Source organism: Littorina saxatilis, linkage group LG3, assembly GCF_037325665.1.
Source record: "Littorina saxatilis isolate snail1 linkage group LG3, US_GU_Lsax_2.0, whole genome shotgun sequence".
In the NCBI taxonomy this organism is placed as follows: domain Eukaryota; kingdom Metazoa; phylum Mollusca; class Gastropoda; order Littorinimorpha; family Littorinidae; genus Littorina; species Littorina saxatilis.
This window is the reverse complement of record NC_090247.1, coordinates 43,847,542-43,859,751: the sequence shown is the minus strand read 5'-3', so window position 1 is coordinate 43,859,751 and position 12,210 is coordinate 43,847,542. Positions and strand designations below refer to the sequence as shown.

The following is a 12,210-nucleotide window of genomic DNA, read 5'->3' as shown; positions in this document are numbered from 1 at the left end:
CATTATTATTTGACTTTTTCTGGTGATCAAACAAACAAGGTTCTACTGTGTATGATTCTCAGATGAGGCAAAAGAAAGGAGAAGTAAAATTTGCTGGTAAAAAATTTCAAAAGAATTACGCGAGGGTCCTGACAATTTAAATCACCATGTGCGAATGTAGGTTATACGTTGAAACCGGATGGAACAAACACAAAACGCATATTTAGTTACACAAACACAAACCATGTGCATGTAAATCAGTAATAAATTGTGTGCCAGTTATAAACAAATGTATCAACAAACACAACACTTCAGCCTGAAGCTTCTAGTTAATTTGTCAAACAATATGTAACTCATTTCACTGCTTAGTTACTATTGCAGTGAGAAACGGTGCCAATTAAAGGTTTAAACAGTGCCTCAAATGAATCAATAATCATCTGCAAAAACCACAACACACAGTACAAAATGATTAGAATGTGCCACATCCAATGAAAACTCTGTCAGTCTGTCACTCAAGTTGATGAGGTCAAATTCAACCACTTCCACCCATGTGAGACAGCAAGGGTGCACCCTGCATCGGGCAACACTAAGCAGCCCCGGTACATAACAGGTGATGAGCATGTTCAAAATTGGCAGTCACTGTTAAGTATCCCTTTCTGAATTCATTAAAAGCTACATGTACTTTCTGTGTGCCAACTTGCATCCTACAAGGTTTGTTCCTTTCTGCAGTGATGCATGTGACGAGAAGACGCCCTTATGGCCAGCCAAAAGTGTCCCTACATTGCAGGTGGCCTTTCATGAGAGGGACACTTTGGTTAGATTAACAGACAAAGGGGCAACACACAGTGTCCTTTACTAGGAGGTGCCCTCTCATCAGAGAAGCCTGACATTACAGGTGCCACTGTACATTTGTCAAAATGTGTTTAAATGGGAATGTGGCAAACACAAGATGACCACCGAAAGCTAACATCACTAGTAATGCAAAAAGAATATTTAACATCATCCACTGTGAGGTCCCTAACTTCAGGTGGAAGTGATTACAATTCGACTCCATCAGCATTATTGGTCATATTGCTTTCTAGCTGTAAAAACCGTCTATAGAAAATCAGAACAGCCAACTCACAAAGTGCTGATGAAGACGTTTGTCAATCTTGGGCGGTGTGGTGGAGCGAGGCTGCATGCCTGACGACATGCCGGAAGAAGTGCGCCCCCTATCGCCAGGAGACAACCCTGCGGGTGTGCGTGAGCAGCGGGCGTTTGGCACGTCTCTGATATCGTCACTGCTGCTGTCGTCAAGTATGTCTTCATGCGCCTTCTCCAGTTTCACATCATGAAGCTGCATGAAAATGGACCTGGAAAGACCACGGCAAAAAAAGTTCAGACACTGCATGCACCTATACACACAAAACAGAGACACAATCATGACGCAGCATGGATTGACCCTTCAAGCATGAAGACCCTGCAAGTAAATATGGACATAGAAAAACAAACAAAATGTAACTGCATGAAAATGGACCTGGAATGACCATCACATAAACAGTACCTATACCTTGGGTAAACGGACAGAAAATCAGAAACAATCATGGGTGTGCATGAAATGATGAAACCTGTCCTAAAAGCTTCATACACAAACAATAATGACAACACATGCACAATGGACCAGGAAAAAAGAAACAGTCATGATGCTGCATGAAAAAAATAGTAATGCCATAAGAAGTTATTCATGAAAAAAAAAGAGTAATGCCATTAAAAGTTATTCATGAAAAAAGAGTAATGCCATTAGAATTATCTCAGAAATCGTGCAGGATGAGTTGAGAGCATTACCTGAGGTGTGGTCGTACTGATTCCAGGTCGCTTGGTCGTGACAGCAGGGCCAAAAGGATGGGGTCGGACAGGAAGTAGAATCGCGGGAAGGCACGGCGTTTGTTGTCAAGGTAACCAACCAGCGACTTGAAACAGATCTCCAGCTCCTCGTGGATGTGACGCAGCACCACTGCCTTGGGCACCTCACCCCCGTAGCAACACTGAACGAACACACACAAACAACCATGTCATGTAATTTCTGGCCCGCTTACTGAAGAAGAGTAAACTTCGGAAGTCATCCAGAATGAGTTAAGAAAATTACCTCAGGATCTGAACAAGCATGAACCACCATGTCATGAACAAACACACTTTTTGATCTCCTTGACTGAAGAAGGTCACCATGAGAAATATTTTCAATTCCTGTCTCTTCTGTTGAATACTCTCCCTTTAGACATAAACTTTTGTCCCTATCAATACATGATTCAAGACAAAGCACAACCCTTAATCCAACAACTTCTTCAACATTAAACATTTTGCATAATCAACTTTAGAGGCATTAACAGCAAAACTTCACACAGGACAGTTTCTTAACTGCTTACCTGCAGAACATTGCGGGTGTCAAAAGCTCGCTTCATCATTTTCGTCCAGCCTTTGTCAATGCGAGCAAAGCGTTTGGCTTCTTGTGGCAGCTCCTGCAAAAACAAACACATAAATCATGTACATTTTAATTGAAGTACATGTGCTACCCATGTCTGTGTGTGAATAACTGTGCATGCCATGCATCTACTTTTCCATGCACCATAATATGCATGACAACACAAACACATATACAGACAAATGTGCATGTGCATACTCACACGCACAGACACACACATATATAAGCAAACATGAATGTGCACATACTTCCACACAATAATCAAACTTTTTGGCTCAAAGTCCGTCAGCATAAAATAATTGCGCCTATGATCTTACTTTTCATCCTGCCCACTATACTGTCCATGTACTCACCCTGACAGCGACAGATTTGCTGAAGATGGGCTCCAGGTACTGCCAAATGGTCAAGCACCTCCACTAACACCTTCCAAGTACCTACCCTAACAGCTATTTTTTTCTTACACTAACAGCTACGTTTCTTTTGCTGACGACGACAGAGTTACTGAAGATGGCCTCTAGGTACTTCCAGTAGTCATGCACCTCAACACACTCCTGCCCTTTATCTAACCTGACAACAATTTTGGCTACCTATTGAGACATTTTTCCTACCATAACAGCATATTGTCTTACTCTGACGACGTACTCTTACCCTAACAGCGATTTCTCTTACCCTAACAGCAACAGAGTTGCTGAAGACGGCCTCCAGGTACTGCCAGTGGTCCTGCACCTCCAGCCACAGCTCCAGCACCTCCGCCACCTCCTTCAACTTCTCCGCCCACGATGCCGCCTCGTCACGAAGCGGCCCGATGTACTTGGACGTCAGCATCACCGCAAGCAGTGCTTCTGCATCTTCAAGCTGCTCCAGCAGGCGCTGAAAGAATATGCGAACAAGGCATCAGACACATGAATCACCCCCAACACTTAACTAACATGTACAGTGGTTACCTTACCCACTCCTATTCCCTTTTAAGATCACACCAAAAAAGGTGTAAGGAAATAGAGTCTACATGACAGCGAGTCATAAAAGGTAGGTAATTATTAACAGAAGACCTGTTCAGACAAAGGTCTTAAAAGGACAGGGAGTCTTAAAACAGGGGTTCCTCTATACTACAATCCTATGAAGTAATCCAGCCCCTGTTACAGCAACATCTCTGCAGAGTTGTCTATTTAAAGCTCAAATATTTAATGACTGCGACAACTGTGGGTTTCAGGGAGCAGTTTGTGATAAAGTCTGACTGCTGTTGTCTCCTGTTATGCTCTTGTAAACCTATGTGTTTGATTGGCTTTGCCTCCAAACGTAATCTGATAGATTCATGCACTTGGTTACACTATTATCACTCGTCATTTTTCCTCAAGCTGTCCATCTGTGCTCAACTTACCTGTGTGAAGGCTTTGTCCAGGTACATGGGCCCACGGCGCTTGTAGTGCTCGAAGTTGAGCACCTGCTCCGTCCACTCTTCCTCCGTTACTCGCATCTTGATCTCCAGCTCAAGCTCCTGGCTGGCTCCGCGGCAAATCTCTTCTATCTCCGTCTTGTGTCTGAATGCACAAAAGCACAAACAATCATTATTCTATGCACCGGGGGCTCCAAAAGGACAAGAGGATTACTACGGTGGAGGCTGAGGAGGGGTGAGGGTATTTGGGTAGGGGGAAGGGGGTTGAAGTCATATTCAGGGTAAGAGAGGATAAGAGAAGAGTTGAAAGAACAGTGTGACAAGAGGAATTGTATCATGAAAACTGAAGCGAGGTAGGTTGGAGCCGATGGGTGGGGGAGATCGTTGACTTGGCAAGGAAAGTTAAGGGTACTGTTCTTTCTTTTCTTTCTTTATTTGGTGTTTAACGTCGTTTTCAACCATGAAGGTTATATCGCGACGGGGAAAGGGGGGGAGATGGGATAGAGCCACTTGTTAATTGTTTCTTGTTCACAAAAGCACTAATCAAAAAATTGCTGCAGGGGCTTGCAACGTAGTACAATATATTACCTTACTGGGAGAATGCAAGTTTCCAGTACAAAGAACATTTCTTACATACTGCTTGACTAAAATCTTTACAAACATTGACTATATTCTATACAAGAAACACTTAACAAACGTAAAAGGAGAAACAGAATCCGTTAGTCGCCTCTTACGACATGCTGGGGAGCATCGGGTAAATTCTTCCCCCTAACCCGCGGGGGGTAAGAAGGGTACTGACTGAACAGTGTTACAAGAGGAATCGTATAATTCTTCTTCTTAGTTCATGGGCTGAAACTCCCGCATACACTAATGTTTTTGCATGAGTGGGTTTTTATGACCGTTTTTACCCAGCCACTTAGGCAGCCACATGCCACTTTACGGGGCGGACTGGTGTAATAGTTGACAGGGCAAGAACAACAGAAGGGCTGAGAGAACAGCCAGCCTACAGTGATCAGACTAGACAAATGACAAGCATTTCCTCACTTGATGAGGCCGATATCAAGCAGATGACAAAGTTTGAAGACGTTGGCCTCCAGCTGGAAGGAACTGTTGGTCACCTGCATCACCCTCAGCCAGTGGCGGTTGCGGATCTCCTGTAAAACACAAAACAACACACGTCATCAATCCGACATGACCCACAGTGCAGCTCATTTGCGGAGGACAGATATGCGACTTTATTTGTGGAGAATGGCAGCACAGGGTCTGGAAAATTTGGTCCAGTGTCATTTTTCTTACTTTTTTTAAAAGCTACCACCCACATTTGCCTGCTTTCAACATTGATTTCAAGCCCAGAATTAAATTTTGAAATCTTGATTTCAATACATGTATCCACAAACCAAAAATCTTAAAGGGAGTTGACAAAGCAATGATTGCATAAATAAACAACAAACAAGCATTCAAAATGAACAGATGAATAATTGGATTAACAAACAAATAAATCCCAGCTCAAATAAAAACAAGTCAAAACCAAACAGGTACAGGAAGCAAATACAAAGAAAAGCCAGCATAAAAACCTCTAACAATTTTTTTTTAAAGCATCTGGAAAACACACATAAATACACAGACTCACTTACAATATTTAGGCTATGGTTTTCAGCCACCAAATACATGTATTCACCCTCATTTCACCAGAATTCTGTGATTTAACAACAACAAAAACATGCTACATTTTACGAATGAAAAAAAATGTTACATTTAAAACAAAGCCTTTTTTCTGCCAGTACCTCATTTATCAACAACATGATTTGAAAACTACAGAGGTGAAAGAGCATCTCCACATCAGAATCCACACATTCAAACAACAAGAAATGGGACGGGAAGGGAGCTGGAACAGCACTCACAGAAAGAGCTACAGAAAGAAGTGTTTGGGAACAGCAGCAACACTACTACATATGTATTTTTGTCTGAATTGCATTTTATGTGTGTGGTGTTTTGTTTTGCTTTGTTTTAATGATTTTTTTCCCTCTACTATACACTTCCCCAAAAGTGAAGTAAAATGAAAGGTTTTGGAACAATACCAATGTTTTAAAATACATTCAGAGATCAATGCACTGCTTGCAATCCACCTGGTTAAAAAAAATCAACTTGATTCTGCCTCACAGCTGATAAATAGGGTATACTTCTTATCAAGCCACGCCCTCATGAATGCTGAGCAGTATTTGCAAACAAGAAAAACACTTTGTAATAACTCCTGATAATGACAGTTACTTTTTTCTCTTCAGAATGTTTTGTACTTCAATTCGAGATGATAAAAAGATTTGTTTCTTAAAACTGATTCTAAACCCAACTCAGTGGCATCCTTCTGATGACTTGACAATATCCATGTGACTATAAATTTATAAAGATCATATATCTGATATGTACAAAAGGCCACTAAGAAGGCATTTACAGAAAACAAAAATATCAAGCAGGGCAACAGGAAGGGGTGTGGGGTAGGGGAACACAGACAGAAAAGGATAACCCCTTAGTGAAAAATTAAAAAAAAGCAAAACAAAACACAAATAAAAAAGAAAAAAACCGTAAATGAAAATGTAGAGAAACAGTGAAAACATAAAACCCAGGATAGAAACAAATGTCAAAACGAGTGATTCCTCATCACTTGGAAACAAGCAAATAAAAGAGAAAACAAAATTTGAAACGGACAATACTCTGTCACATTTTGTTTTCCATAAAACATTTTGTTTTGGCCTGTCAAGTATATACTTGTTAAAAAATAAATATTTCTTCATAACACTGCAATCATAGAAACTACCATGTACATGTTTTATCTGTCTGTCCGGGTTTGTTTTTCTTGAGCACTGACTAATGTAGGATGTCAAGCACTACTATACTATGCAAGTGCTGCTCGTTTAAATGAATAGTGAAAGCAAAATTGTAAGGTATTTATAGTTTTCTTTTGCAGGTATACAAGACACTGATCTCCAACCCATTTCTCACCCTAAAAGTAAAACATAATGTGTTTCAGTAGTAGGATGTAAAAAGTCTTGTGAGTAACAAGGAGATTTATGGGAAATCGGTCCCCCCTGCTGCAACCTCATGTATTAATGAGTAGCACATGGACCAATCGCTGTGTAGTGCCAAAGAATGTTCCATTACTTTTGGACCAATGACTGTGAAGCAGCAGAGCATAAATGATTCCCCTTTGCGCATGCTTTGAGTCACTCTGACTCTGTTCTTTGTCTATAGCTATACAGACAACATCAATTTTGTTCTCGTCTTTACTCTTGTCCTTTGTGTTTCTCAGGTAATTGTGCACCTGATATCCCGAACCATTCCTTTTTCCATGTTGCAATGCCAATTTTGCTTCTAGTCCTTGTCATGATGTAATTATATTGCAAGCCATTATTGGTGTCTAAAGAAATTGTGAAATGAAACAGAAGGTTTCACTTAAGGTATAGACACCAGTTGGACATGATTGTGTGATCCTGACATGTGACTGCAGAACTACATGTCTCCGCACACAGATCAAGAAACACAGAGCAAAGGGATGGGACTTGCATGGTGGATTAATGCGCACATTCATGGCTGCAGGCATGGTTGAATCACAATGAACACACATACAGTCGAACCCACTTAAAACGAACACGCTAGTTACGAATTTTGACTTATAACGTATTAGTTTTAAGTTCCCAACTGAATACCTCTTTCTTCATGCTTAAAACAAATGCTTGAAACGAATTCTTTGTAACGAATTTATGCTTATAACGAGCACTTTTTGGATTCCCAAGCATGCATAATGTCTGTAATTTACTCACGCTTATGGCGAAATCTTTAAACTCGTCCCGAGATCGACATCATATATCATTTGCATAACGAACCCCTCTTTTAACAAACAATGTTTTCATCGCCCCAGAGCCGCTTTGTCTCTAAAAGTCACAAGGCTACAAGGATCTGCGTGTGAGGCGAGGTCAAAGGCAGGTCCATTGTGATGGCTGGGTGGCCTTCTTTATAGACACTGACCTTCTTCCCAGGGGTCATTGACCCAGTTTTAGCTATGAGAGGTGGTTCCCCTTTCATATGAGAGAGGAAACACTTCCTGCACCCGGGTCAGTGACCGAGTTTAACCTATGGGGAGTTTAATCTATGGGGCGGTCTCTTTGATGTCTTGAGAGGAAACTTGGCCAGGGTAGTACATGCACCAGAACTGGTGGACACCATGAAATCGGAGATTGATCAGAATGTGCATATACATGCTTTTACACGACTTTTTAAATTTTACTTCTAAAATTGTGACAGTAAAAAAATCAATCAATTCTCTTAATGCGAATTTCGGTTAAGACGAACTTATTTCCCGATCCCCAGTGATTCGTCTTAAGCGAGTTCGACTGTACAGAATGTCCAAGTACTTTTCCTATACAGTACAACTGGGCTTCATTTGCAAAGCAAAGCAACCAACAACATTAAGACTTGGTCATGTGCCATGCATATACTTTTGAGGCAATAGCTCCGAATGTCCAAGTACTTTTCCTATAGAGTACAACTAGGCTTAATTTGCTATTAGCAAAGCCGCCAACACCAACATCAAGACTTAGTTATAGCATCCCATGTGTATACTTTGGGGGCAATCGAAAATTTTAAAAATAAATTTTCATTTGATTAATATACTTACCCGAATCACATAAAGCATTGACACAGTCTGAGATGCTAAGGTCTGAAAAGCGCTACCCGTCTAAGGGAAGCAACCCCACCACAAAAAAGTGTAAATGGAGCCATGGTAACGACACCAGACCAGGGGAGTTACCTCCCCTTGGTGTGTACTACGTCACTACCGCTCCCCAACACGTGGTCAAGATCATATGGCTTTTAAAGAAACTAAAAACCATAAACGGGATTGGTGGGAGGGCATAAACTATGTGATTCGGGTAAGTATATTAATCAAATGAAAATTTATTTTTAAAATTTTCGATTAAATTACATATTCTTACTCCGAATCACATAAAGCAGATAGCTTCAACAAGGCGGTGGGAAAGAAAAATCTAACTCACTCTAAAAATCCTTGCTAGGAACTGGCCCGCTGCAACCAAGGCAGGAAGGGCCCGAAAACCATTCTGACGGACAGCCGCGATGTTTCTCAGGCAAAAGTTGCTAAAGAAACTTTGTGCCAAGCACTTCCTCCAATCTCCTGGTCGAAAACAGCCAAGGAAGAGACCCAAGCCCTGGATTTAAAGAACCCAAGCTGAGTCAAGGGGAATGACAGGCTGCGCCCCCCCCCCCCCCCCCCCTATTGGAAGGAAATGCCAATGCCCTGAAACAATCAGTGCATAAGATTGTCCGCTCAGTACTGAGTAGGACGAACCAAGGTGACTGTAAGAAAATCATGCCAAAGTATGCAAAACCTTGGGAAGGAGTGAAGCCCGAAAAGGCCTAGGAGATAGAAGTCAGCTCTAGAGAAGAGTGACCGATCTCCACACAATGAGCGAGAGAGACTCCTGAGTACAAGGTACTAGAGTCCAACTCGATGGGAAAAACTCAATAAAGAGCATAAGTGTTCCTAAAGTTCCAAGAACATGAAGAAACGCTCACCCTCCAATACACACTGTACTGCTTTTCTGCGTTAGAGCCCGTGTCTAACCAAGACAAGACATCATAGTACCCCTGGGTAGTGACGCCAAAGAAAGAACATGGCTGTGATCTTTTACATCGTTACCCTTCGAGCATGCTTGAGAAGGGTGCCGTAACCAGCAGTCTTGCTGCCCTCAAAATAGATGGTCGGAGTAACTGGAAAACCAGAACCACCCGACAGCAGAACCCTCAACTGCTTCGTGCCTCAGTAGGCAAAGAAGGTAGCAGGTAGCCGCTTGCACCAACAGAGTGGTCGGCATAACTGTATAACAGAAAAACCCACCTGACCGCCAGTTATCCTCTACCAGTCCATGCGAAAGCAGAGAGAGATAGTACGAGGAAGCAGCGACTTCCGGTTGTGTGCAGGAACCGAAAGTGCCATAGTCGACACAGCGAACAGGCAGGAGACTATTGCACAGGCTAAGGGTGAAAGCCATGGTGCCCGTAGGACAGCCATTGTTCCGAAGTACCCACAGTACGCAGGTAAACCTTAAGGAACAAAAGTTTCGGCTGATGATTAAGATGCTGGGCTAAGAGCCCACAGCAAAGAAACCGGAACATTAAGCTAACCCTCTGCCAGAAGGAGAGGGCTAGCCAAAACCTGAGAGAGGTGGCAAGCCACAGAGGATGACTCCTCAACCCGGAAATAGGAGAGTTCCTCCTTAACAATCCGGCACTAGGCCAACCGTGCTGGTCCAGGTGCTTGTGGCAAAAAGGGAAAACGGGGTAACCTGAAGACAGAAACCCCACCCAAACGGAAATCGTCCTGCCTCATCTCCTGCATAGAATGAGAATGAAGGAAAACATTGTCGAAGTCCGAAGCCACAAGAACAGAGAATGCAAAAAACCCACACCGCCAACAGGTGGAATGGCTGTTGCACAGGCTGAGGCTAAAAGCCTGGGTGCCCTTAGGTCAGCCGTTGTTTCAAAAAACCCGACGTACTTACGTAACCGTCAGTGAGAGGAACAACCTTTTTGGTTAAAACCGGAAGTGCGACAGAAGAAGCAGCTCGTGGCTGAAACGACTGTTACGCTGACTGAGACCGGAAGCCAGAATGCCCGAAGGCCAGCCCTAGATCCGACCAGAAGAGACCTCGGCAGGTGCTCGAGCCGATGGACCCTGTTCGCTGTGTTAAGATCGGACTGATGCATTAGAATGTGAAAATATGCATCCGTCAGATCGATCGAAGTCGCCCGACCTCACCACTCCCACAATCCATTGGCTGTGTACAGAGACCATCCAATTAGAAAGTGCAGGGAGGGGGCCCCCGCCATCACCAAAGTGGAGGGCGGAGGGGGGGGTGAGATCGGGAGCACTTCATTGGGGGGTGAGGCTAGCTGCTAGAGCTGCCCCTCCCCCTGCCCGACACTGAACTTCTCTCGAAACTCGAGAACCAGGCAGAGACTGCCTATTGGCTGCCGGTTTAGCTTGGCCAGAGGCCTGAGCCTGCTTCCCCTGGGGAGGCTTGCTCTGCTTCAACCCTTGTAGAGAGAAGTCGGAGACCTGCTGATCTCTGTTTGACTGGATCTCCTTTCTTCTGGTATCAAAACCAAATGTTCGAAAAGAGATCCCTCTACCACGGGCAAAGCTCAAAGTGTCTCTCCTAGTCTGCTCAGTGAACTGAGAATGCGAGAGAAACAAGTCCCTCCGACACATGACTATATGAGCGTAGTGAAGGGAGGACAGCCTCATTTGCTCTTCATTCACCCTAGCAAGGGCTGACCAAAAGAGTGGAGATGTCATCAGCGTCCTGATCCGCACTAAGTGTGAAAGGATTCAGTGACTCAGTGAGAGAGCGCTCTGATGATCATCTCCGAGATAGAGGCAAGTTCCAAAAGCTGACGTCCAATTTCCTCCGAAGCGACAAGGGTGTGGTCTGGGAACACAACACCCAAGTCCTTCTTAAACTGCTTCACCAGCAGAGGAAGAAGTTCCCGCGTCACCAGTAAAGGTGTACGCGGAAGAGCAAAGGATGACAACAAGTTCTGACCCGGCTTCGGCAAGGTGAACTTCTTAGACAAGAAGGAACAAAAGTCGAAGCCTGTGTAGCCGAAGCCAGCCAAGGCTGAGCGTGTTCTGGAACTGAACGTGAAGAACGAGCAGCGCTAGCCAAAACCTGCGAAAGATGGTACACCACCGAAGGTGACTCTCGAACCGGAAGTTACTAGGAATCCTCCTCCTTCGCGGAACGGAAGTCCGACATCGCCGACGGAGCAACCGAAGCGGAAGCCGCCGAAGCCGATGTACCTTCTGGGAAGTATCTGGAAGTAACCTCCGCCGCAGCTTCGAGAGCAGCCAAGAGCTTCGACGGAAATCTAGAACATGTCTGATCGCTGGCTAAAGACTGTGCATCAGAATAGTCAAGCGACGGACACGGACCAAAGTCACAGTTGCTGGTGGTATACTGATGAACGGGATGACCGGAAACCGGAAACCCGTCCACCCGGAAACCGTCCTGACTCATCCCCTACTGTATGAGGGTAAGAGTAAGCGGAAGGAACATTCGAAGCCACCGGAACTGAATAGGCAGTAGCCGCAACCCCGACGGGAGGAGTGACGACTGTCCCGGCCGAGGCTGAAAGCCTGAATGCCCGTAGGCCAGCCGCTGTTCCTCACTCACCGACATCCGAGAGGAAGCGTCAGGAAGAGGAACAGTGTATCCGGCAGAGCCGAAAATACAACAGATGAAGCCGCACAATGCGGAAGCGAAGGTTGCGTGGACTGGGGCCGGAAGCCCGAACGCCCGTAGGCCAGTCC

At 44.2% G+C, this 12,210-nt stretch overlaps 1 protein-coding gene across 9 annotated transcripts in view; it reads right to left on the bottom strand.

The window, feature by feature from the left end:
* Positions 1 to 12,210, bottom strand: part of LOC138962452 (uncharacterized) — a 172,530-nt gene that overhangs the window by 112,490 nt on the left and 47,830 nt on the right. For all 9 annotated transcript variants that reach the window (XM_070334266.1, XM_070334269.1, XM_070334272.1 and 6 more), the window contains 6 exons: positions 4,875 to 4,984; positions 3,816 to 3,975; positions 3,107 to 3,307; positions 2,382 to 2,474; positions 1,804 to 2,003; positions 1,103 to 1,331 (listed from right to left, as the gene is read on the bottom strand). In XM_070334266.1, the coding sequence (XP_070190367.1) occupies positions 1,103 to 1,331; positions 1,804 to 2,003; positions 2,382 to 2,474; positions 3,107 to 3,307; positions 3,816 to 3,975; positions 4,875 to 4,984 (993 nt within the window). The remainder of the gene's footprint in view (positions 1 to 1,102; positions 1,332 to 1,803; positions 2,004 to 2,381; positions 2,475 to 3,106; positions 3,308 to 3,815; positions 3,976 to 4,874; positions 4,985 to 12,210) is intronic.